The sequence below is a fragment of the Rhinolophus sinicus genome, linkage group LG04 (genome assembly GCF_036562045.2).
Source record: "Rhinolophus sinicus isolate RSC01 linkage group LG04, ASM3656204v1, whole genome shotgun sequence".
Taxonomy (NCBI): Eukaryota; Metazoa; Chordata; class Mammalia; order Chiroptera; family Rhinolophidae; genus Rhinolophus; species Rhinolophus sinicus.
The window spans coordinates 2,007,806-2,034,656 of NC_133754.1; the positions used below are offsets into that span (position 1 = coordinate 2,007,806).

Genomic DNA, 26,851 nt, shown 5'->3' on the forward strand with positions numbered 1-26,851 from the left:
TGCAAACACTTTTAAGAGCTGTGTCCCACTGTTACGGCTCATTATTTCAGCAAGTTAAAAGTAGTACATTGAACAAGAAGGAAAGGACTGCTCCAGGAAAACGAAGGCGCCTCCAGGCGGAGCAGACACAGCGACACGCCGCCTGTGGGGGAAGGCGATCACTGAGCTGAGAGCCCCCTGCTTATGGGTAAGACACAACAGGTGCCCGAGAGTGCAGATGAGACTTTCCTGGGTCAGCGAAGCGAGCCCGCCACGTGACAGACAAAGGTCCTGGGAGGGCGCTTCTCAACTACGATCAACTAGGACACAGGAGGTCACTAAAAGCGGCCTCTTCTAATCGCGTCCAGGGGTGCAGGGTGCTTGGCTGGGCAGAGCAGGGGCAGGGGCTGCCGCACCTGAGCCTGGAGCACAGAGAGCTGACAGGGCTCCGAGGCCTTGGCACCAAGGCGGGCTGTCCCGTGCGGCCTGGGTACTGACACCATGATTGGGTTTTGTTTTTGTTTTTGTTTTAGCTTAACCTGAGATTCGGGGCAAAAACAGGAAATGCTATGAATAAATAAGACAGGAATCAAATAGCACACTCCACATATTTCCTTTATGTTACTCTAACAATTTAAAACACATGCATATTTACTACTTTTGTCTCATTTGGGTTTTTAAAATAATGACATATATTTCTGGTACAGAAGAGCAAGAAAACCGTTAAAGAATAAAACCATAGTTTTCCTTAAGGGAAATGCACTACCTGTGATTTAGTCCTCGTCTGTACCTGGGAGCAGTGTACATTGCCACCACTCGGTGGGAACGTGAACTGGGCTACAGTTCCTTTGGAAACCTAATAGTGTCACTTTTTAGTATTACCCAACATTCAAAGTGGTGTAGTGACAAAAGGCAGCAGGAAGAGCCACTGCCACTTCCTTGACTGGAGATCAGTGCTTCTCCAAGAAGGGTCTCTGTTTCATAGAAAACAGTCACCTGCAGCCAGAGCCCCACCCACTCTGCCCTGGGCACACCTGGGCACCACACCGCTGTGTGTTCTACGTGTGAAAAGCCGCGGGTGGTCACAGTAAGGGGTGCCATTCAGTGACTCCTGCAGAACGGTCTTCTTGCCTCAGAGAAAGCTAGCAATGTGCTTGGTCACTGCTCCACTTTGCAAGCCGTAACTGACACTGTTCACAAGGAAAATTTATAACTCCATTCACCTGAAAAAGACTATGGGAAGGACAAGATATTCCTGTATAGGAAACTTTCCTTATTTATTTATTTATTTTTTAAAGAATTTATTGGGGAAGGGGAACAGGACTTTATTAGGGAACAGTGTGCACTTCCAGGCCTTTTTTCCAAGTAAAGTTGTTGTCCTCTCAGTCTTAGTTGTGGAGGACGCAGCTCAGCTCCAGGTCCAGTTGCCATTGCTAGTTGCAGGGGGCGCAGCCCACCATCCCTTGCGGGACTCGAGGAATCAAACTGGCAACCTTGTGTTTGAGAGCCCACTGGCCCATGTGGGAATCGAACCGGCAGCCTTCAGAGTTAGGAGCACAGAGCTCTAAGCGCCTGAGCCACCGGGCCGGCCCTGACTCTTTCCTTTTTATTCCTAGACCAACTCACTGCTACTCTGTTCTTTCCTCAAAACTATCAATTTGCATAAATTACTGTTTAGCTAAAATGCAACAAAACAAAAAAAAAAACAAAAACAATCCTAGTTTTCCTTTGAACTTTATTAATTTTTCCATACTAAAATTGCCATCAGTTTTCTGCTGGCTTCACCATGGCTTCTGTAACCCGTGAGGTTGTCACATTCTTCACAGAAGGACAACTCGGTGCTTTGCAGAAAGTGACGCTGTCGTGTTCTGTCCCGCTGGCTGTGTGAGAGGTCAGTGTGAGGTAAGGTCCTAACGAAGCACTGACTGGGGATCACACTACGAAGCTGCCTTGGTCACTGAGATCAGGACCCAAGAATTAACTTCACTGCCACTGAAAGGTGAACAGTGTTAGATGTGTTACACCTGCTTGTGTAACACATTTTCACACACATGCAAACTGTGTATATAAATATAGAAAGATGATTGCCCAGTTACGGTGAGTGTGTGAGTCTGAATGATCAGATCTGTTCATCTCTTTCCTGGCATTTAAAACCACAAATGTCCTTGGAAATGTCTACCTCCTAGCAAATTTCAAGTCGCTCTTTCTCTTTTGCTCACGATCACTATGAAAACACACAATCACCCAGTTCTGCCCCATCTGTGCACAACACTTTGTGCTTAAATAAGACATGTGTTCAGAAACCACAGCGACCTGCTGACAGACAGAACCTGGGCCCTGAAACCATCTCGCCTTCCTCACCTCTACAAATCGGCCGATGGTCACTCCACGCAGCCAGTGTCTCGGTGACCCTCTGACAGGTGATGCTTTTGGATCCCTGGAGCACGTAACTGTCCTCACAGGAGAACTGGACATTTGCACCAACCCTGAGCAATGACAAAACAAGAAACAACTCCAGTTATTCCTAAAAGACTTCTTTAAAAAACCATCCCAGTGTTGCTACAGTGTTTAGCATCAAACAGTATTACACATGGAGCAATCCAGTAACGTATCCACAGAGGGAACCCATCTAGTGTCATAGGGGACAGTCGCAAGACGTGGGTTCACACGTCCACTCTGCCAACTTCATAGCTAAAGGAATATATAAACCATACCGTGTCCTCCCTACAACAGAGATAATACCAAAGGCAGCCTGTGTGCTGCAGTTTGAGTGGGAAGATGGCATTCCATGTGAATAAATCTCGTACAGAAACGAGACTGAAAAAGTCCAGGTTCAGAAAATGTCTCAGGACAAGAAAGACAGAGGCCGCATGATTCTGCTTCCATGGAGCATGTGAAGGAGTCCAGTTCATCACACCAAAGGCTGGAACGGTGGTTCTCATGGAGGGGAGGGAGGCATCATTGACCAACAGGAACAAGGTTTGAGCTGCAGTAAGACGGACAGTGCTGGAGAGCTGCTGTCCATCACTGTACAGTACTGCCAACAACACTGAACACTTAAACTTTAGTAAGAAGGTCAATCTCACGTTAAGTGTTCTTGTCATAAAATTTAAAAGAGAACACTAGCTCCCGATGAAAAAGAAAAAAAAAAAAAAAGGTAATTTCTCAGTGAAGAATCTATATTACTATGATAAATATTAATTATATTCAGAAGAAGTCCAGTGAAATTGCATTTCATAAATACATCTTACAAGGAAAGAATCATTTGTTGTAGAAAACAGTAATCCATCCATCTAGAGTTAGAAGAAAACCTGCTTTGGCTCCAGAGCTGCCTCTGAAAACATGGGGCGCTAGGCTGCGAGACTAACTCAGTGTTGTTACAGAATCAAGTTCCTCAGGTAACAAGCAATTGCGAGAGTTGGGCTCCAACACTTGCAGCCTTGCTCCAGGCCTGGCCGGGCAGGGCGCCCAGCAGTACCGTCTCACCATCTCACAAGCCTGTCTCTGCAGCAGGAAATTCTACTTGCGTCTCCTATTTCACAAACCCTGAGGTTGGTGTGGACAAAAATGGGAGCGAAAGAGAGCCTTCTGGGGAAAAGAGGCAGAGTTGCCTGTATCATGGATAAAATTAATAGTAGATAATAGATAGGGGGAAATAAACACATGCTTTCCTTTCCCACTGACTCAGAAACTCTCATCTGTAATATCAGAGTGAATATTAGCCAAGTCACAGGACACAGGTATTCCCCACACTCAATCTGGGGATGGTGTGGATGTCTGCAAAAGTCATCAGATCAGGGTGAAACCAATTTGAAAAATTCTGGATTAAACCAAATTAAGCATCTTTCTTTTCCAAAGGGGGCTCTTAGCGTACTAAAATTTAGGGTTCAAAAATTTATTTTAGGTACTTAAGAGAATGTAAAAAGTATGCAGAGTTTTCCAAATTTGTCTGGGAAGTCCTTTTTCACCAACTGTCCAGGGCAACTACAATTCTGTGGAAATAATATTAAGAAACACTTCACTGCACAGACACATAATACCGACTACTTTTGAAAGTGAAAAGTGTTAAAACCAAAATGTAGACACAATTTAATTGTCATTTAAGAGAACTATACATTTTAGACACATCCTTCTATAATTCCTGCTCATGTGTCTGTTTAAACCTCTGAAACCACATTAAATAAATGAAATAAATACAAGGAGTTTGTTTTGAAAACAACTATTGTATGTCTATATTTCTTTCGTCTAGGCCCCAATTTCCCATTCTTTCTATTTACTTTGATTTCAGTTTTTATATTTTTTTCATTTTCTCAAAACTTTTTTATTGAACATCTATTATGTGTCTCCCTCTATTCTTGGTACCAAAGTTGTACGAGTCAACAAGACAGACAAAGGCCCGCATCATGGGGGCAAAAGTTTACTTAGGGGGAAAAATACACAGTAAACAAATCAAACAAGAAGAAAATTAAAATGTGTCGTAAGTGCTATGAAAGAAATAAGCCAAATGATTTGATTAATAATGGGTTTGGGAGAGGTGGAATTTGAGAGCACGTCACCATTTTTTATGACCCTCTTGAACTGAGGCGCTAATATAAAATCCAGGCGTGGTGGAACATAAAGAAGGCCAGTGGGTCCCTGCGGCCGTGTGGCATCCTGCATGTCACCGACAGCAGCCCCGTGTCCCTGAGGCCGGAAGGAGGAAGCTTGGTACCAACGAAACCTCTGCGTCATTCACACACGCTTCCCGTGCATTTCACCAAGCTCCCTCACACAGCTTAGTGCACTGCGGTCAAGGACCTTGATGACGTCACCGCTCTGGAATACTTGATCGTATTTCTGCAAATGAAACATCTATTTCTCACTCAAAACCTGGAAAGTACGGCCAGAGGTGACTTTTGGAAGCCATGGCAGTGTCCAGTAATAAAACCATGGTTGAATACATCAGGAAAAATCGGCATGGACTATTCTTAGAGTGGTAATATCGTAAGCACACTTCTGTTCCTATATTGCAATAACTGTAGTATTTCTGGCCTTATTACTTTATGATTTAATTTTAAAAATTATTTTAAAATTCTGCTTGTGAAAACCTCTTAGTCTGACTGCAGGCTGGGAAACAGCCATGGGTGGGTCAGCCCATCCCAACAGCTGAGTGAGGAGCAGTCTCTGTGTTGTGATGAGTCAGGCTGAAGTGGAGAAAACTAAGGATGACTCAATTTTTAATTTACTATTTCAAACTTTGCTCTTGTTTTATCTAGCACATAAATCAGTCCAATATACAATCCATGTGTACTTCCAATTTCAGATGCATAATAAACTAAATTTTTATTTATGATTTGATCTCATGATTATGATGCTTGAAGTTATATGTATAACATTAGAAAATCTAATTTGGTTTTATGGAATATATTCTTAGAAGAAAATTCCAGAAAAAAAAAATTAGAACCTTCCTCTTGGCAAGTCAATTTAGAACAACTTAGATTAACTATGTTGTATAATTGCAACAATTGTTAGTAGTTGGAAACTGTAAGAAATAACAGAAAACTGATTTTGTGTGATACCAAGCTATAGAGTATAGATAACAAATATCCAAATGGCAACATTGTAGTAACACAGTCAAAGCCGCATACTTTTGAGGTTTAAGTAGACTACCTTGTTTCCCTGAAAATAAGACCTAACGTGATTTTTTTGGGATAACATCACCTGAGTACAAGCCCTAATGTGTCTTTTGGAGCAAAACTTAACATAAGACCCTGTCTTATTTTCAGAGAAACACAGTAGAATAGGGAAAACCACCTTTTTTGCTCTGTCAATGCTTAGTACTTCTGAAAAGCTCATCACTCAACTTCAGATTCTGTAGACATTTCATTTTTCACTGTCTACTTTACCTACCACAATTTGAAGAGCCTTTCTAGGTGAATGAACTATTTCTAAGTATGGTTTCATTCTAAAATGAACTATTTCTAAATACAGTTTTCCTAGAGAATGGCTATTAGTGCATTTATTTGAAGATGGGTACTACAACTTATTTCTGGGGGCGGGGGGGGAGAATCCTGGAGTTCCTTAATGATTGAAGTAGAATCCAAAATAGCAATGTGGGTTGATTTAGTTGTGACATCTACCTGTCCATTAATTAACAGAGGGGACACTGACCCCCATTACTTGACTGGCTAGACGCAGACACCACCTTTCCTCAACTGACACTGACCAACATTTATTGAGGCTAATGAAGCAACCAATCTCTTCATTTCTCCATTTAGAGTTTTCTAAATGGACAGATCATTAGATTGATCGACTGCTAAAGACAGATAGATAGACAGATAGATGACAATCTTCATCTTTGTTTAAAAAAATCCAGTTCAAACAGCACACTTCAAGATTCATAAATACAAAAGGAATCAATATTATTTTTAGGCACCACATGTGGGCATTTAAACATTTTGCATGTCTGGAAAAAAGGAAAACTAGATTATATTATACTGTGTTCACTCTTAAATAACAGAAAACACAAACATCGCAAAAATCTTTTCTTTAGAACTACGTTCAAGCCAGGATTTGCCGTATCTGTCCTTACACAGTGAGCGCAGGTGACATGAGGAGACTGTCTCTGGAAGCACACTTGATCAAAACTTAGAATCTTTGCTAAATGAGCTCCATGCTTGAGAACAAGGGTCATGGGGCAGAACAGTATGTAAAGAGTTAAAGGACATGTGTGTGTGTGTGTGTGTGTGTGTGTGTATACGTGTGTGTACATATGTGCATGTGTAAAGATGTGCATGTGTGTGGTGTGTGTATGTGCATACGTGTATGTACATGTGTGTATATAGGTGTGTGATCGTGTGTATAGGAAGGGATATGCACACCTGTCATTCCTCTCCCACGTGTTACTTACACCCTGAGAACCTTGGTGCTGGCACAGAAGTTAAAATGACAGGCTTCTAAATTCCGAAGTGTAATCCAGGTGTGAGTCCTGAAACCTGTTTGCAGGAGATTGGTGGCGCATTTTCCCCCTCCCACCTCCCCACTGTAAAGAATAAAACGAAAACAAGAGCCAAGTCCACACGGGGCAGGAGACCCCGCAGAGCTGGCAGAGATTGAGTGGAGGTGGTGTGCCCGCTGCAGGAATGCAGCCCCGTTTTCCTCCCGCCTCAGTGAAAGCAGCAGGCAGGTGAGGAGGTGGGCAGACAAGTCCCCAGTGCCCTTTGGCACCCGGAGCTAATGCACACTTGCTGTCACTCCCCAGTGGTGACCTCATGGAGAAGGTTCTGCGTCTTAGGGCACAGCGTCTCCAGAGAAGAAATGGCAGCACAGTGAGCCTAAGGCTGAGAAGGCCCAGCTCCTGAGGCCTAGAGGGACACGGCAGGTCATCCCCAAGGCCCTTGGTGACCAACAGAGAGGAAGCCACACACCTGGGAAACAGGATGAGGGCATGTGGTGGCCAGAGGCTGGGCAACAACACAGCAGGGATCCAAGGCACACAGGGGAGCTGGGGAGGTCACCCTGCTCCCCCACTGCCACCTGGCATTTCCATCATCAACAGGGAGACGGGTGGGGCGGGGATCACTCTGGCTTTAAATCCAAAGGACACAGGGATCACTGGTTATAATGACTTTAAGGGTGAAGAGCTAAAATGTTCTCACTGACAAACGGAGACCTCGAAACAAAACAAAACTTCATCTCAGTCCCAGGACAAATCAAAGCACACTCTGCACACCTGAATTCACGGGCCTCATCTCCACTCTTCCGCTGGCTTTGCAAACCCTCTCACTATCTATCCCTCTTCCATTCGGGTCTCTCCCGCCCTTCACAGCTCTGCTTCCAGCCGTCTCCACTCCTCTGTCTCTCCCCCACTTCCTTCTTCTCTCTCCTCATCTTCCTCCTTCTTACTTTCTTAATCATTAAAAAAAGTTTACTTCCCATTAACAGAATTAGTTATATTGGTGGCTTACAGGGGAGGGTGGTAACAAGTTTTCTGAAAACCGTTTTGGGAAAAATTTGAAGATACTTTTCTAACTTTAGAGAAAGAGAAACGACATTTGATACAAGAAAAGAAATGAGAGGAAACGCTGTCAGGAGCCCTCTGACGCCCTTGAACTGCTTTCGAACATTTACGCCAAGTCCTAACCCTACACGTAAAATACGCCCAGCGCCTCCCACCCTGGCTGGCACTCTGTAAGTACATGTGAAAAGAAGGAACAATGGAGTCACTTTCTTGAGTCTACATCTGCCAACGTGTGGGTGAAACAGCCTGGGAAAAAGTGCTGACAAAGAAGCCATCTACCCTTAACCCGCTCCTGCTGGCCTACAAGGGGCACCCAGCGCCTGCGATCAGCCTCCCACACACGATGCCAGCAAGTCCTACCACATCCTGAGGAGGTGCCGGGGTCAGGGACACCCCATCGAACCTATCGGGCAGGGTGTAAAACAAATGGAAACGGCTGTGGGAACATTAACGGGAAAACAACTGATTTTGCCTATTGTGAAAACGCAGTAAAAGGTTACTGCCCGAAACTGAAATGTGGGTTGGATCATGAAAGAGCTAGAGTGTCTTTCTTTTTTCCAAATGAATACATGGGTTCTACACTGAGAAGCCACCACAGAAAGCCGTTAGTACCAACGATGGTGGGCTGCTCAGGGAACTGCAAATAGCCTGGTGTGTCCAGAACAGCAACTCCCGCTGACTTTCTCCCAGACCAGGATGGTGGTCCCCTCGTCCTGTCCCCGACATCTGCCCTGAGACACAGGGCTTGCTCCTCCTCCTCCCTCTCTCTCGTTGAGGTACAGAACTTGGTTCCTTTATGGCTCCATCATGTTTCATCTGAGAAATACTAGCCTACGGCACAGAAGCACAGGGGGCGGGAGGCAGACACAGAGCCACACAGAGAGGCAGGTCCCAGGAGGCAGCTCCGCAAGGGCTGCGCTGGGACTGGTTCAGCTGCACGTCTCTCCCAGCCTCCAGCTCGGTGACTGAGCTGACGACAGCCCTGCCAGAACCGTCTGTCTGAGGCATGAATGAGCAGGCTGAACCTGAGACAAGGCAGGAGCGCAGGCCATCTCCTAAAATACAGCAAGGCTTCCCTGCGTGGGGCCGGCTGGAGGCAGCAGAAACCCCACAGTGTGAGGACAAAGGATGCCCTCTGCCACCTGGCAAGGCCGCCTTTTTGATCACCAGCCTCTAGTTCACAAGAAGATGCTTTAGACACCCTCGCGGATTCTCCACTCAGAACGGAACAGTGACACTTAATGGCATGGTCCTCGTAAAGGAAAGACGAGGTCTTAGCAAGCATGGCCGGGGGGACACAGAGCACTGGAGTGCCCTGGGCCCTCGCTGGACTGCCACCTTCCAGACTGCCCTGGTCAGAGATGAATGTGCAGCTGCCCTGAAGACTGGGATGCCTTCATTAGCCTTTGATTTTCACACCATGTGTCATTTCTGGGTCATTTTCTCTTTTTACAGGGAAAATTTTTAGACTCTTCTCCTCACATCTTAAGGCAATTTAGCACCACTAAAAATGCAGCAGAGTAGATGGAGCTCTCTAGCGTAAGGAAAGAAAAGAAACTAGTATTTCATAGGATTTCAGACACCGTATGTTAACAACAGACCAACAAAGATCCCCAACAGCGATGGGAATAAAAGGCACGTCCCAGGGACAAGTGATGACAACGCTTTTGAAAGAGGCTTCAGGTGACCAGCAGGGGGTCTTCAGACTGTGACCAGCTGTCAGAAGCTGGGCATCAGACAAACAGGAAACTCTTCCCGTGAGGAAATCTCACTTACATCTCCTGAGTATGTTACAGATGCATGGGAACCCACTATTACAAACAAGAGCCTCTGGTGTCTGACAAAGCAGGAGAAACATTGTCACACGGACCACACACCCGTTCCTACGAGGCAGAAGCGCTGCACAGCAGTCCAGATGACACGTTTCAGGAAGGGACAGGCAGGCAGGGGCGGGTGCTGGTCACCCCTGGGCCTTGCTGCCCTCATGCCCTTCTCCCAAGTGCTCCGGTCTCCTCATGAGAGCAGGCAAAGTGCCTCTCCCCTTCTGAACAATCTCCCAGGGGACTCCTGGCCTGTCCCCACCTGAGATCAGGAAGGCCAGGGGGTGTGTGATCGGCTACTCTCCGTCCTCTGCAGCTTGAGCGAGAAACCAGGGAGGAGGTGTCCGGGGTGGATGAGGGGACGGGAGGGTGTAAGGAAGGGGACAGAGTGGCTCAGCCTCTGGACAGCGCCCGCCTCCTCTGTGAGCAGGCAGGCCTGGGGTGCAGGACGACCCATCAGCAGATACTATTGTTTCATGAACAGGTCAAACCTGGCAGGGAGCCAGGCAGGCATGGGAAGCGGGGAAGGAGACCAGGTATGAACTACTTCCTAGTGACAGGCACTCAGCGAGGCTCCCACGGGAAAGCCACGCGGTGGATGCCTCATTCCCACCTCCCAGGTGAAAAAAACGGGGCTCAGCTTGGGCCTCAAACAATAAAAGGCAGTTCTCCCACTGTGCCCTTTGCAACACTGAACTGAGTGCAAGGGGTTATGTCTTAAGGAGGGAAATTTTCCAAGAAACCTAGCTTGAGAGTTTTGAAAATTTCCTCCTCCTCCTATTACACTTTGAAAATTTTTCTTGTTAACAAACCACTAAATATTGATTTAATCCTATTTTTAAATAATCTTTCATTCATTTTGCCCAGCTCTATGGAGCTATACCTGACATGCAGTAGCACGTAAGCTTAAGGCGTCTGAGGTGATGATGTGATACACGTTTCTACTGCAAAATGAGGGCACGGCAGGGCTAGTTAACACCTCCTGCACGTCCTGGGTAACCTTCTTTGTGTGGCGACAACTTTTCCGATCTACTCTCTTCGCAACTTTCGAGAATACCATGCTGTACATCACAACCCCAGAACTGGACCCCTTTTGTTAGTGAACTGATTTTTCTTTTTTATTGATGGGAAAAAAGCAGGCTGCATAATTTAATAATCTCTTAATAATAGTAATAATGGCATCTATATTTCCTTCTTGTTAGGAAGATTAGCAGTTGATGTGCATAAACCATCTGGCAAACAGTAGGGGCTCAGTGCCTTCTACAGAATTTAGAGGAAATGCATGGTAGCTATCGTCTTTGGAATAATTAGATTCCTGAACATTTGCCTGTAAATCACAATTCTGCATGTCAAATCAACCTTTACCATTGCCTTACAATATGTAGCTATAAATGCATTCCTTTTATAAGAGGAAAATCATTTGATTTAAGCACTATGTACTGAACACTCGCCGTGAACCAAGGACGGTGCTTGGTGCTGGAATACAATAATGAATAAAAGCAAGTCTCTTCCTTACAGAGCTCCCACTCTTGTGGGTCGGGGGAGAGAGATAACACCCATGCAGGATGTGTATTACATTAGAATCATGACAGAAGGAACTTTGGAGGGTGGTCGGAGCTAGGAAGCAAAGTAAGCGGAGGGGAGCGTGGCGGGGGCAGTGCGGGTGAGAGCTCGTTTCTGAGAGACACTGGACAGACCTGAAGGAAGGGCAGTGGGTCTGCTGAGACCTCCTCACCCACGTTCCCCGTGTGCCCCAGCATCTCTCAGCGACACTGGGGAGGGGTGGCGGTGGAGGACATCGGAAGTAAATAAATAGAATCAGAGAGACAAAGAAGAGCTCACGGGGAACTGATATTAAGTAGGGTGCCAGGATTTTGGTTTATGCATCTGCCCACTTCAAAGAATAATTGGATTTTCCGTTATACTAATTTTAAATAGGAAGAAAGAAAAAATTCAACGAAACTAAGAAATGGGTGGCTATATACGATGGAGAGAGCCAGAGCTCCCCAGATCTCTCTCCGCTAGTTTCTCCAACCACTGAGAAGACAACATCACCTCAATGAGACCCTTGAATGCCCCAAAAATAAAACTGGCAGTAGCTTACAATTTACCTGTGTTTCTCTCATTCCTCTCATTATATGAAAATTAAAAAAAAAAAGTCAGTGAAACAACTAAAAAAAAAGCATTCTTAAGGGAAAAAAAAGTCTAGTTTCTGGTTTATATACTATTTTCAAGTGCAATTCTTTATATTTTCATGTAACGAGAAACAGGTGGCCCTTGTCCCTGACATCCGCCTGTCATGGAGAAATCATGAAACTCCTTGCAGCAACACGCTCAGAACTACAAATGAAACCAGCATCACATTACAAGAAGAGAAAGAGAGTTGGATGTGGAAATTAGTAGAAATGAGATGCACTTTTATTAAGAGACCTGGGTTACGGATTTTTTCCTGCTTTGCATCGATCATGTAATTCCTCCTTTAAGTACCTCAGTTTCTCCTTCCATCTGATGACACATAATTCCATTTGACACCCCTTAACTTTATAAAGTGCATTTATGTGAGATCTCTTGGAGAAAAATAATGTGCTAAGATATAGGAACAACTATTAGCTTGAATGGTGATATATAAATGAGAATAATGTAGATTACAGACCTAGTTTTGAAGTCATAAGTATCAGTCTTTCAAGTCCCTTTTGAGTGTGGGTCACGTGTTAAGAAAGGCTGATGATCTGCCCTCCGATCCATGGTGGTTAGCTTAATTGGCTCAGGTGGATGCCACGCCAGGCTATGTATGAGCTGGCATCTCTAGGGACAGGCCTGTTAGCTTCAATTTAATACAATTCAACAGAGAAAAGAAGAACTACTATGTCTTCGGATCAGTAATAAGAAATAAAATCAATACAGCCTGTCCTTTTTCCTTCAGAATCTCATGACCCAACGTGACAGAAACATAACTGCAACATAAATGTATGTTTCTTCACTCCAGATGACTCTAAGATGGCAGAACACTAAATCCAGGGCACAAGCTCGAGGTGCTGGAAAAGTTGGGGTAACTGGGCAGAGGCAGGTGGAGGGAAGACCCCTCATCCTACAAATAGAAGTTGGTGTGGGTGCTGAGGGCAGAGGTGGCAGGACGTACTCTAGCTCACAACAAGTCAGCCCCGGGGAGACCATGGGCCATGTGTGAGCGCTCCCCACGGCTTCTCCGAGCCCTGCACCTGTTTCTGTGTTAGTCTGCGCTGCTCAGCTGAGAAGAGCCGGCATGGGCGGTGTAGGTACAGCAGGAGCAGGCCCACTCGCTCAAAAACATGAGTAGGAATGGAAAGCAGCGAGACGGAACACTAAGGGCAGCAGTGGGAACTGAGGACGAGGGAGTTTAAGGGCAGACGATGCCGCCTGGGTAAATCCAGCATCGGTGCTAGATGGGGGTCGGCCATGGAGGTTAGTGAGAGGGGCACATATGGAAGGAAAGGACAGCGGGCCACGGAGGAGGTGAGGAGCCCCCTTCTAGAGAAATCAGGGAAGTCCTGAAATCCAATTTCAGCATCTCTTAGATGTGATAAAGAATGTTTAAAGGATAGATCTCGGGATTCTGTAACTTATGGGTACATACGCGTACATATATAATATTTGTGGAAGTATATATAACATATGTAATATTTACATTTTATACATAAAGACCTCATACCGTGTGGCAGGGTGTAGCATGGCTGCTGTCACCTGTGTGGATCCTTTAGCAAATTAGCACGCGACATCCCCTCTTAGTAGTCAGCTGGCAAAGGAAACCCTGCCGAGCACAGACAACCCCAGGCTAAGGGGCATGACCTAGTGTGCTCGGCTTGGGGCTGATTCCAGCAGTATCTCGACTCCTCACTTGTCTACTCTGTGATGCCCGCAGAGGGCATACCCTTGCCCAGAGCTCCTGCATGGCAGGTGGGAAAAATTCAGTCATTAGCATTTTCTTATTACAACCTATTTAGGTCAACAGGGGCTTTGCGGTCAGTGAGATCATTTAAAATCACAACTGTAACTATGTCAACAGCTGTATTTGCCAAACTGGGGATAACTGTATCTGCCTGTACATAGGGGGGACATCCTGCGAGCCTGGGAAACAGATGAATGCTAGGTACCAGTGTCCACGCATACGTCTCCTCCCCATTCCAGCTCCATTCCACATACTGGTGTCTGAATTCTCCCATCACTCTACTCGGGAACCTGCCGTTCTGATGAATGTATGTTGTCTTTTACCAAGTGGTCAATGGTGAGGAAAATTCAGACAACTGTTCCAAAATTGATCTGAATTCAAACAAGAAAGCTTTGCATTTTGGGATTCATTTATCTACAATTCTTTATAGATAATCTTGGAGTTAACAGTTAGACTGTCTATGGAAAAAAAGATTTCTGAAGAAACTAGAATACTAGTATACATTAAATGACATGAGGAGTATTTTACCAACCTAATAAATTGAATTCTTTTCAAATGAACACAGCCCCAAATTACATATAATTACAGTGCTAACTACAAATGAATTTTATCCACTTATATTGACAATGTTGGTCATTAGTTTGGATTACATGTTAGTCATTAGTTTTGATTATAAGAATTTAGACAGAACTGAATTGCCTTCATTAAGAAGTCTTAAAAAGACTCACAACAATTAAGAATACCCTCCCTCTGATTAAAGCAGCAACATCTATAGTGAGTTTATTATATGCTAGGCACATTCACGTGTCATTTCACTTAATGCTCATGACGTATCTTTCCATGGCCATAATCTTCCAGCTTGCATCTGAACACACATGGATCCTACTGTCACATGGGTGGAGGGTCAGTAAGCAAGTAGAAACCTTGCATTTCTTCTGCCCATGACCACTACACCGTCCCAAACTACCAGCAGGATGACACTGAGTTTTAATTTAGTTGCAATATAGCAAATATTTGAATAGCATGTTTTTTTCCTCATATGTTCTTTCTCATTATAACTCCCACAATAATTTTTAGGTGAGAGAGAGTCAACTCACGTATTTAGTGCACCTCTTCTCAAAATATGGCTCGCAGATGCCTGGAATGGGGAGTGAAACCTTCTCAGTGGGTCTGATAGTTTTATAATAATACTACGACATTACATCCCCTTTCACATGTGTTATTATTTCCACTGCTGATGTAAAAGCAATGGTAAGCAAAACTGATAGTGACAGAAATACAAATCAAGGTAACAGCACCGAGGGAGAGGAGAGAGGAGAGAGGAGAGAGGAGAGAGGAGAGAGGAGAGAGGAGAGAGGAGAGAGGACAGAGGACAGAGGACAGAGGACAGAGGAGAGAGGACAGAGGAGAGAGGAGAGAGGAGAGAGGAGAGAGGACAGAGGACAGAGGAGAGAGGAGAGAGCAGAGAGCAGAGAGGAGAGAGGAGAGAGGAGAGGAGAAGACAGATGGAATGGTAAGAAAATCAGTAAGGGTATTAAAGACTTGGACCATGTCTATCAACCATGTGACCTAATTGACATTTACATAACACTCCCAACTATGATGAAATATATTATTTTCCAAGTGCAAATGGAGTTTTTGCCAAGATAGAGCATATTCTAGGCGAGAAAACAATTCACAATAAATTTAAAGGAATTTAAGTAATACAAAGTATGTTCTCTGACCACAATGTTCTTTGGAGAATCCCTAGATATTTGGAAACTAAATACCACACTTTGAAATAATCCATGAATCAAAGAAGTAATCAGAAGGGAAAATAGAAAGTATTGTAAACTGCAAGAAAAGGAAAACATCAGGTTTCTGGGATGCAGTTAAAGCAGTTATTTGAGTGAAATTTATAGCACTAACTACCCTCATTAGAAAAAAACAGGACTTTAGAACATGGCTTAAATCTTAAGAAATTACAAAGAAAGAGCAAGTAAATCCTATAATAATCAGAAGAAAAAAAATAATGAAACTAGAGCAGATATGAATAGAATACAAGACAAGTAAAATCAATAGAGAAAAATCAGGTAAAAAATAGAAAGCACAAATCACCAATATCAAGAATTAGAACTGTGATATCATTATTGCTCTAAAGGATAATAAGGGAATATTATTAATAACTTTATGCCAATGAATTTGACAACTTAGATGAAGTTGAAAAATGCGTTAAAAGATACAGACTGTCAAAGCTCACTCAAGTAGAGACATATAAGCTGACTAGGCCTGCAAGTAGAAAACAAATTGAATTTCTAATTAAAAAACCTTCTCATAATAAAATTCCAATTCCAGATGGCTTCTCTGATGAATCTCCCAAGTATTACCAATTCTACACAAACTCTTCCAGGATAGTCAAAAAGAAAAAAATATTTCCAATTAATTTTATGAGCCCAGTATTACTCTTACAGCAAACCCAGATTAAGTCATTACAAGGAAAGTCAACAGGCCAATATCTCTTATGAACATATATGCAAACAATCTAAAAAAAATCAAATCAAATCCAAAAGTATATAAAAAGGATAATACACCATAAACAAATTAATTTTATCACAGAATGCAAAGTAAAAAATTAGTGAGATCACATTAACAAACTAAACAAAAAAAGATCAAGCCCAACAGATGTACAGAAGCTTTTGACAAAATTTTATATACATTTCTAATAAAAATTTCCAACAAACTAAAAATAGAAAGGCACTTCCTCAACTTGATAAAAGAAATAGGCAAGAATATCTCACCAGTTCTATTCAACATTGTAACACAGGTTCTAGTCATTGCCTTCAGGCAACACATTCAGATTATAAAGAAAAAAATTAAAACTGCCTTTATTTTTAGCAGACAGGATCATCTAGGGAAAAAGTCCTACGAAATATATAAAAAACCTACTAGAACTAGCTTCCCATAGGGCTTTTTTTTGGTGTTTTTTTGTTTTTGTGTGTGCGTGTGCGTGCACGTGTGCGTGTCTGATATATATATACATATATATATATATACATATATATATGTATATATATGTATATATATTTGGTTGGTGCAAAAGTAATTGCGACTTTTGCCATTATTTTTCTTTTAAACCACAATTACTTTTGCACCAACCTAATATATATATATACACATACATATATATGTGTGTGTGTATATATATATATATATTTACACACACATACACACCCATAGATGGCAGAAATAGTCTACATTTCCATAGCTGCTTCTGTAGACAATTTAATCTTTCCAATCGTTTTCCTAGCTGTTATGTTATTGATTGCCATGAACTTGGAGACATATAAACCAAAACAGAGATTGCCCAGGACACTATGAGAGCAGAAGATTCAAGGCCCATCTGAGATCAGGTCCTTCATCCCTTCCGTGCTGCCCAGCTTGGCGTTTCCCAGGTGGCTCAGCACGTCCCTCAAAGCTAAAGCAGACCCTGAAGTTAAACTTCTTCTGGACGACGGCTGCTATAAGGATGCAATAGAGCAAAGGCCAGCTGACTCACCTGAGATAATAATGTTTCATTATTGCACTCACGCTAGTAAATAGAGACCAGCCGAGTGTTTCTGAATTCCTTTCCAGGTTTGAAAGATGAAGCATTTCCTCTGGCTCTCTTTACCACAGGATGCAATTTGAACTGTAGGGCACTGTCAGATACAATTTAATTCACTTTGTTTTAAAACAGCTCTGCCAAATAAACCAAGGAAGTTTCTAGATTCCTGGGAGGAAGTGCTAGATTCCTGGGAAGAATACTGGATGGGCACTTCCCCTCATACACAAGTGCTCCTGACAAGTGCATGTTGAGTTCTTTTGTGCTGGTCTCTGTTTCAGTCACTAAGGAGGCAGAGATGAATAAGATATTATCCCCTTTCCTAAAGAAGCTTCAGTTGGGTGGGAAAATGGCCATGTGCAAACAGATAATGAAGCTATGTGGCCATGAACTCTAATGGAGGGGTGTGTAAGGTTCTTTGGAAGTCAGAAAAAATGTCGACCATTTTTTCTTGCCTGGGGGAAAAATGGGGGAGGTGACTGTTGAGATAAGAAAGGAATATATAGGACAGAAAGCTCTATGAGTTATAGCAAGAATGTTTAAATTTCATCTATTTGCTTAATTTTCAAAAGAGACAACATTCTTGAATGCCTTTAACTGGCTATATGCTATTGGAAATTGGCATTCTTCTGACCACCACACCCACTGGACACACCACACACCCTGGAGAACAATGGCTCTTAAGCAGCTCTTGCTCTGGGGAGCTTCACTGAGCCAAAGAAAGGAAGCCAGTGATGGACAGGCAGGGGAGTGGGCACCACTGGTGCAGCCAGCCATTTGATACAATCTGTGCTCCAGAACACCCCAAAGGAACACACGGAAGCTAATCTCCAGTTAACACAAGCTTCCTCTTAGCTTTTACTCTGACCCTATCCTGCCTCTTTCATTCCCTGTCTCCAGAGAACATGTTTCTAAAAATCACTTGATTAAGAATCCCCATCAGAGGCTCTGTTTCAAAGGAACTTGAACTGAAAACACTAAGTGTTCTTTAACATATCACTCAAAATTTGTGATATTTAAGTAATATCCATTCCAACTTACTATTCTATTTTAAACACAGCAGGCACTACTACTAGGTCAAAAGTGTGCCAGTGTCAAGGAGCGAGTAGAAGCAGCGTGCACAGTTATAAATATATACATGCACACGCACACACATAGATGGGAAAATAATATTTACATTTATACTTAGTTCTACAGGAAATCTGTACTTCCATTTCCTTTGCACGTAAAAAATATCATTTTACCAACTTGCTCACACCTGCCCTACACACAGGTTTATTCTTTCTCTGTCCTTTTAAAAAATGCCATTCACTTCAGCTTCAGTGGGTAACATTCCTTCTTCCTTCTCTAACAGGGTCACTACATTCTTTCAATTTCTGGCTCAGTTTAATAGACTAAACTCGCTACCTTGTTTTTTTTTTTTTTTCTTTAATTATCTGTCAAAAATGGTGAGATTATAAGGAGGCAAAAACACATTTATTCTCCCTTTTACGTTTTGATTTCGCAGTTTACTCTGAATACAAGTATCCATGCGGGGTGACTTGGCAAATGTTAAGTGTCTTGAAATAACTGAAAGCAATAAAAATCCAAAGAAATAGCACTATTAGCGCTGCTACATTTATGAAGACTAGAAATCATCTCCAGTTCATCATGAGCCTAGTAAAATGAATCAGAACATTTTCTGAAAATGCACTGACTGCCACGTACAGTCATCATTGTAAAAGTTTATGTAATGAATTATGAAGTGATAGTCAAATTTTTGTCCCATCTGTTTTTTAAAACGTTAACCAAAATGCATTAGAATATGGGAAGTTAAATTAAAAACAGAAAAAAAATACCATGGAGAGAAATTTTGATCATATACATTTTGAGTTAAATTTCAATACTGGCTCATACAATGGAAGGCATCACCTGGAATTTTTCAGCACAATGTATTTTAGAGTTCTACAAATAACAAAGCTTCATGATAACTGGGAAGTTGTATCCTTACCTCAGAACGACAACAGAGTTAAAAATGACAAGCTGAAGTTATATATGTGTTAGAAAATAACAGACTTTTCAAATCATTACGTTATCTCCTACCTGAAGTCGGTTCCGGTTCTTCTACCATTTTCTGGAATCCCGGGATCTGGACACATGTCAGAGACCAAAGCAACACCCCCTTGACTCACTATAATGGAAAGAAACATTGTTATAATTTTGTGTAGCTGCTGAGGAAATACCCAGGTAACAAATTTATATTAGGCAAATTTAGTTCTTAAATTATTATGACATAAAATGTGATTTAAGAATTAAGAGAGTTTAGCTTCATTAAAATAAACCTTTATTCTTATTCCTAAAAAACAAAGACTCCTTATCCAGTGAAAAGATCCCAGCATTCTTTTGAACCTTAATTCTACTGAAGAGGTCACAACTTAATTTTAAAAAATTTGTTCCTTCTGATCAACCTTCTGACAGGTTACAATTATTAGCATGATGGGAAGAAAGAGAGCACGGTGAAAATGCCTAAGTTTACACAGAGGAAAAGACTTCATTCATCACCCCCCCCCCCACGGATGAAACAGAATTGTTAATTATCTATTAAGATCTAGACAAGAGATACTTTAAATAATATTACCTATTATAGCATATTTTAATCATCCAACGTGTTCATCATTGAACTAAAACAAGTACTGGTTTTCTGGTACAGATGTGCTGATCTGTCTCCTGAATCTGTTCTATGAAGAGCCTTTCCTCCTGGTGGGATGTTGGACAGTCACAGAGGCGTTTTCTAAGGACCCGTTTGCTTATTTGATAGAATGGTTGCCACGCCCACACCCACTATACCCTGTTTGGTTTTTCTCCACCAACGGAAGCTGGAGTGAAAAAGAGGTGGTCTCTGTTAGCTCACAGTGACATCTTCCCAGAAGCGCTCTCACAGACTTCCTCACACTAGACTGAACTGAGTCACAAGCCAACTATTGAGCAAATTTCTGGAAAGAAAGATGGAATTGCCTTTTCTAAGATTCATTTACAAACAACCCAGAAAGTTGGGCAGCGGCAACAGTAAGATGGCAGAATAAGAAGGCCCAGGCTGTCGTTCTCCTGTGGAAACAGCAAATGAGTAACTACAGACTGACTGAAATAACTCTTAGGAGCTCTGGAAACCACACAGACCCACAGCAACCAAACAAACGCCCGATGAAGAAAAAGCCGCGTTCACAGTGTCAGACAATTTAATGCAATTTTGACTCATCCTTGTCCCACTCGTGGCACAGTGAAGGTCACGAGGAAGTGGCCTGTTCCCAGTCCCGTTCCTTGGGACAGAGGAACTAAAAGGAACTTGTCTTCAATGTTCTGGCCTGTCTGTGGGCTGCTAGAGGGACTGACATGGAGCTCAAGGGGGGAAGGGCAGTGGAAACCATGGAAGGCGATGGTGGACAGCGCTGCGTGTAAAAACTGCACATGGACTGCAGCCCTGTGGGCACCTGGGGGCACGAAACCACAGGCCAAGGGATACAACAGAACATCTGAGACCCTGAGAAGAAGCTGGAGTGAGGCTCTTGGGGACATTGGGGTATTTCAGAGCAGCTTGGAATGGAGGGGGAAGCTCACTCACTCACACACACACACACACACACACACACAGACCCAGGCAGGCTGATCTCCAGGCCCAGGGGCCCTTACAACTTGGTAAAGGTCTTCTATACCACTCTGCAAAGACTGGGATAAGTAGCTGTTTCTTTCAGATGCCCAACTTTTAACAAAGATCAAAGGGAAAAAAAACAATAAAACACAAAAAAAACCCCACAAAGAAACAACAACAGAAAAACATGGCCTATTCAAAGAACAAAATTAATCTCCAGAAACAGCCTCTAGAGCAACACATGCACTGGACTTGCTAGATGAAGATTTTAAATATGCATTTGCATAAATAATAGCTGAACACATTTGAAATTAGGGGAGACATAGATATACAAATCTAATGAGCTCAACAAATTCCAAGTAGAATAAATTCAGAGAGACCCACAACGAGATATACACTAAACTGCCAAAAGACAACAACAAAAAGTCTTGAAGCCAGAAAGAGAAAAGTAACTCATCATAAACAGGGGTCCCCGGTAAAACTATCAGTCGATTTCTCAGCAGAAACTTTGTAAACCAGAGGGCGGTGGGTTAATATATTCAACTGCTGAAAGAAAAACATTGTCAACTGAGAATTCTGTATATAGCATAAAAGTCCTTCAAAAATGAGAGAAAAAGTAAGACATTAGCAGACAAACAAAAGCTAAGTGAGTTCATTACTATACTATTATACCTGCCTTACAAGAAATGCTACAGTGAATTTTTCAAGTTGAAATGCAAGGATACTAGATAATAACTCAAAGCCCTATGAAAATACAGTATTCTCTAGTAAACGTAAATAAAGGGAGAAATAAAAAATAGCAAAAACATTATGTAAATTTGATTTGCAACTCCACATTTTCATTTTCTGCAGGATTTAAAGACAAATGCATAAAAATAATTATAAATCTATGTTAATAGGTACATGATATATAGAAATGTAATCTGTGATATAGACAGTATAAAGCACTGGGGGTGCTTTATGCGATTGAAGTTAAGTTGGTATCAATTTAAGATAGACAAGAACTTTAGGATATTATGCGTAATCTCAATGGCAACCACAAAAAGAAAATATAGAATATACAGAAAGAAATGAGAATCACAATGTGTCACTACAAAAAAAAAAAAAAAATCAGCTAAACACAAAAGGAGATATTAATGGTGGAAATGAGTAACAAAAAGCTGTAAGACATACAGAAACAAAAAAGGGAACGGTAAAAATAAGTGCTTTCTTATCGATAATTTCTATGAATGTGAATGGAATCTACTCTCTGCATGGAATAAATTACGAGGTGTAATAAGACAATATGGTGGATGTTTAAATTTTAAAAAGTTTTACAGTAAAAGACACATTGCCATTCATCCCCCTCAAAGTACCCCCCTCACTTCGAACACACTTACCCCACTGTTCTTACCACTTTCTGAAGCAGCTCTGGAAGTGCTGTTTCATGAGTGTCTTTAGGTATGCTGGCCTGAATCATTTTGACTTTAGGAAGAGCCGGAAGTCTCATGGTGCCAGATCCGGTGAAAAAGGTAGATGAGGACACACCATAACGGTTGGGGGTTTTTTGACAGAAATTGCCGTGTACCAGAAGCGATGTGTGACACAGAGCGTTGTCATGATGGAGGATGATTTACGGCACACTTTAAAACACACCTTGTCTCAACCGTAGCTCACACCCAACTGCACCAAATAAGTTGAAACTTGTCACACACTGTTATTAAGGTTCGATGTGCCCCTTCCCATATTGAAGATCCCTGTCTTTCCATTGGATGGCACGCGGCAGCAGCATTCACCGTATTTTGTGATCACAACAGAAAAGCTCCATGTCGCACATTGCTTCTGGTACAGCAATTTCTGTCAAATAAAAACATTACAGTGCATCCTCATCCACCTTACTCACCGGATCTGGCACCATACAAGTTCTGGCTCTTTCACAAAGTCAAAAGGACCATGAAAGGTAAACGTTTTGAATCGATTTAGGACATTGAGGCAGCCAGGACATCCCAACTAAAGACACTCACGAAAAAGGACTTCCAGAACTGCTTCACAAAGTGGCAAGAACGATGGGATAAGTGTGTTTGAAGTGAGGGGGAGTATTTTGAGGGGGATTAATGGTAATGTGGCTTTTACTGTAACACATTTTATTTAAACATTCACTGTATTGTTTGAGCACACCTTGTCTGTCCCTCCAAAATTGATATGTTGAAGTCCTAACCTCCAGTATCCTACAATGTGGCTGCATTTGGAGATAGGATCTTTGAAGAATTAAGTTAAAATGACTTCATTATGGTAGGCCCTAATCCAAAATCACTGATGTCCTCATAAGGAGATTAGGACACACAGAAGTGGAAGACCAGATAAGGACCCAGGGAGAATAGAGCCTTCTCCAAGCCAAGGAGAGAGGCCTCAGAAGAAACCAACCCTGCCAACACCTTACTCTTTGACTTCCAGCCTCCAGAATTGTGAGAAAATATCTTTTTGTTATTTAAGTCACCCAGGCTATGGTAGCTTATCACAGCAGCATAATATACTCCCCAATCAAAAGACACAGATTGGCATAATGGATAAATAACTAAAACAAAAGAGAAAAAGCAGGATACAACTGTATGTACAATCATATCCTATCTACAAGAGTCTCACTTTAGATCAAAGGGCACAAAGAGCTTGAAAGTGAAAAGGAGCCAAATTCACAGACAGAATTTAGAATGGTGGTTGCCAGGAGCTGGGGGAGAAAGGCCTGGGGAATTACTGGTTACAGGGACAGGATTTCAGCAGGGGAAGAAGAGACTATTCTGAAGGCGGATGGTGGTGCACTGAACAGTATGAATGCACTTCACACCACAGAACTGCATGCATGGAGTGGCTCAAGTTTTATGCTGAGTGTTTCACACCACTGCATGTGTGGGTTCCAACAACTCATCGATCTGCAACCTACCAGCAAATGAACTTCCGTCAACCTGACTGTCCGACAACTTTGTCTCCAACCCCATGGTTTCGTGGCCCGTGCCACATGCTAGGGCAGGGTTCCCATTCAGGAGGACGTGGTTTACTAGTACGTCTCTAAAACTGATCTCCTAAGTAGATTCTAGCTCTAATTATTTAAACCCCAATGCAGAATATTACTTCCAGCATTTGTTTCTGCCCTCATCAGTTAGATGGCTCCTGTGTTTCCCTCAGCAAAAGTTACTGCTGAGTCAAGTGAGGGCAGCTTCATCCAGGGGACCGGCCAGCCTTGTTTTCAGCAGAAGTAGTCTACTTGTGTGTACTCGCTGTTTCACTATCAGACAGTGCCAAACTGTCCTAACATACAACATAAAGTCTTACACAGGTCTATCATGACTTCCGTTCCTGTTCTTCACACATGGACTAGTGGGAAAAAGGAATGAGAGAAAGTGGGCGTACCCATCCAAGTCAGATCAAAACACGCTGATCTTTACAAAGATAATGTCAAAGTCGCTTATTTATTAAAGAAAGGGGACTTGTTGAAATTCTTTGAGAGCACATGAGAGGACAGAATGAATTAGACAAGCCTGAATGGCTCACAGATGGCAGAAGATAACAGAAAAGTGTTGAGAAACTAAAATGCAAAATCTGGCCGATTTTCTGAAAGAGACACAGGCTTTTGATGGGATAATGACAGAAAAAGAAAATGGTGACAAACATGTAGAAAGTAAACAATAAGCTCCATAAATCCCAACTACCAATTTCATCAGCATCATGAACAATTAATTTCTATGAAAATTGAAGCTTCACAGCTGGAGAGGGTCATGTTGCTTTAAGCAGGATACCCAGCACCTCAGAGAAACATTTTCAAAAGAGAGGAAATAGTGATTTTAATATCATTTTAAGTCTAATTTTGTTGGATTCTATATTTTCAAATCTCAGAAGACACATGCCATAGATACCAATACATTAAACTTTAGTCAAAACCTTTGAGATAAAAATCAAAACTGGAAATATTCAATGGGTAGATTCAGCACCCATCATTAACACAGAAGTAAGATGTGAAATGATGCAAGTGGATGAACAGATACAAATTAGTGGTAGAAGTCTTTTAAAGAATTTTTATTTACAATGTGTAGACTATATTAATGTGTACATATTATATATTTTATATATGTATATCTATCTAGATATATGTATATATCTCTCTACCTATCTATCTAGATACTTTAAAGGAATTTTTCAAAGCATGTTGACTCACAATAACTCATTAGATGCTCACAGGATTGACAGGTGGTATGTACAGCAGTGAGGAATTTGCTTCTCATCAAATTATCCTGCTCTTTGAGGTCGTTTCTTGTGACTGTGAATTGAAATTCAATATGAATTTATTTGGGGCAAACCATACAGCTAGACTCGTGCTATTGCAAAGGAAACACTAAAAAGGAAGTGTCAGCAACTACCGTACAGGACTGTAAATGTATTTTCTCTTCTTCATGATTGTCTTAATAACACTTTCTTTTCTCTAGCTCTCTTTATTGTAAGAATACAGTGTATAACACATATAATATATAGAGTATGTGTTAATTGGCTTATGTTACCAGTAATGCTTCCGGGCCATAGTAGGCTATTAGTAGTTATATTTTGGGGGAGTCAAACATTAAAGAGAAATTTTTGACTGTGTGGGGGTTGGTGCCTCTAAGCCCCCATACTGTTCAAGTGTCAACACTACTTTGTAATAAAGGAAATTATAGAAAAATAAATTAGTGGAGACAAGATTTACATTAGTAAAATAATCAGAATTAGAAATGAAGTGCTAACTAAGAATGATAATTACAATAATGATGATGTAGAACATGTAATATTTGCTAGAAACTCCAAGTATCATTTACATATGTTTTTAAACTGAACCCATTTTACAGGAAAGAAAATTGAGGCCACAGTTACACTCAGCTGATTCCAAAATTTCAGGTTCCTTCTACATTTGCTGCATGAGCTAATAAGCATTATATATTAAAGAGTCTTGTAAGTTAAAGTGAGGTTTTTTTAAAATATATCATATTTTAATTTCTTAACTAAGAAATTAAAAAACTTACTTTATAAAAAACAAAACAAAACACTGAGCATCAAAAAGTGAAGCAAAAAATGGTGTTTTCTCCATATTCCCATATACATGGGAAAGCTGTGTGGTTCAAACCAATGGGCTTTAGTTTAAATGCCAGCTGGTGGCAATTTTCCTGCAGCAAAAGGACCAGACTCAGATTCCCCACATGAGGTCACCAGCCACCTCTAGAGCCTTAAAACTGTAGGTCGCTTGACTATTAAATCTTCATTTAAATGCCACTATTTGAAATAAAATTTGGTTTGTATACTTTGGAATAAACAATCCAAAATTAGAGCCATTTAAATAAACTCACACTGTGTAGTGAAATGCTCCTATGAGTTACTAGAGCATATTTTTATTGTTTGTAATTTTTTAGGGCTCTAAAGACACGTTTTGGCTGGATTCGTTTTTAGGGTAATTCTACCATGTAAACCTTCAGAGAAGTCGCCCGCACTTCAGGAATGTGTCCAATGGCCACATTCTGCTGGACCCCAGGGGCAACATCACCCCCTCAGCGACCTTTACACGGCAGACGCCGCACCCCAGGCATGTGTGTTTAAGGCTCCTGTAAACCTCAAACTATCCTCCTAAAACCCATTTGAAATCAGTCAACAGTGATATGTGTTCTTTCCACATTTAACAGACTCAGTACTTCTTTGCTGAAATGAAAAGCAATATCTAGTTTGTAACGCATCCCTTTGTAGACTTGCAAAGAGGTTTTACCTCAGCAAGAATGAGACACATCTATTACTCCTTCCTCTAAATCCAGTAACACAATGAAATGTTGATTTCAACAACATTTTGCTATTGTAGTAATTTCTTTCATTTAGCTATAACAGGATTATTTTGACTTAGCAGAGCATCATATGGGACATTTCTACATGCATAACAGAT

At 41.8% G+C, this 26,851-nt stretch overlaps 1 protein-coding gene across 2 annotated transcripts in view; it reads right to left on the minus strand.

The window, feature by feature from the left end:
* CSMD1 (CUB and Sushi multiple domains 1) overlaps positions 1 to 26,851 on the minus strand; it is a 1,601,557-nt gene that overhangs the window by 445,616 nt on the left and 1,129,090 nt on the right. For both annotated transcript variants that reach the window (XM_074329288.1, XM_074329289.1), the window contains exons 8-9: positions 19,386 to 19,473; positions 2,341 to 2,465 (exon numbers count right to left, since the gene is read on the minus strand). In XM_074329288.1, the coding sequence (XP_074185389.1) occupies positions 2,341 to 2,465; positions 19,386 to 19,473 (213 nt within the window). The remainder of the gene's footprint in view (positions 1 to 2,340; positions 2,466 to 19,385; positions 19,474 to 26,851) is intronic.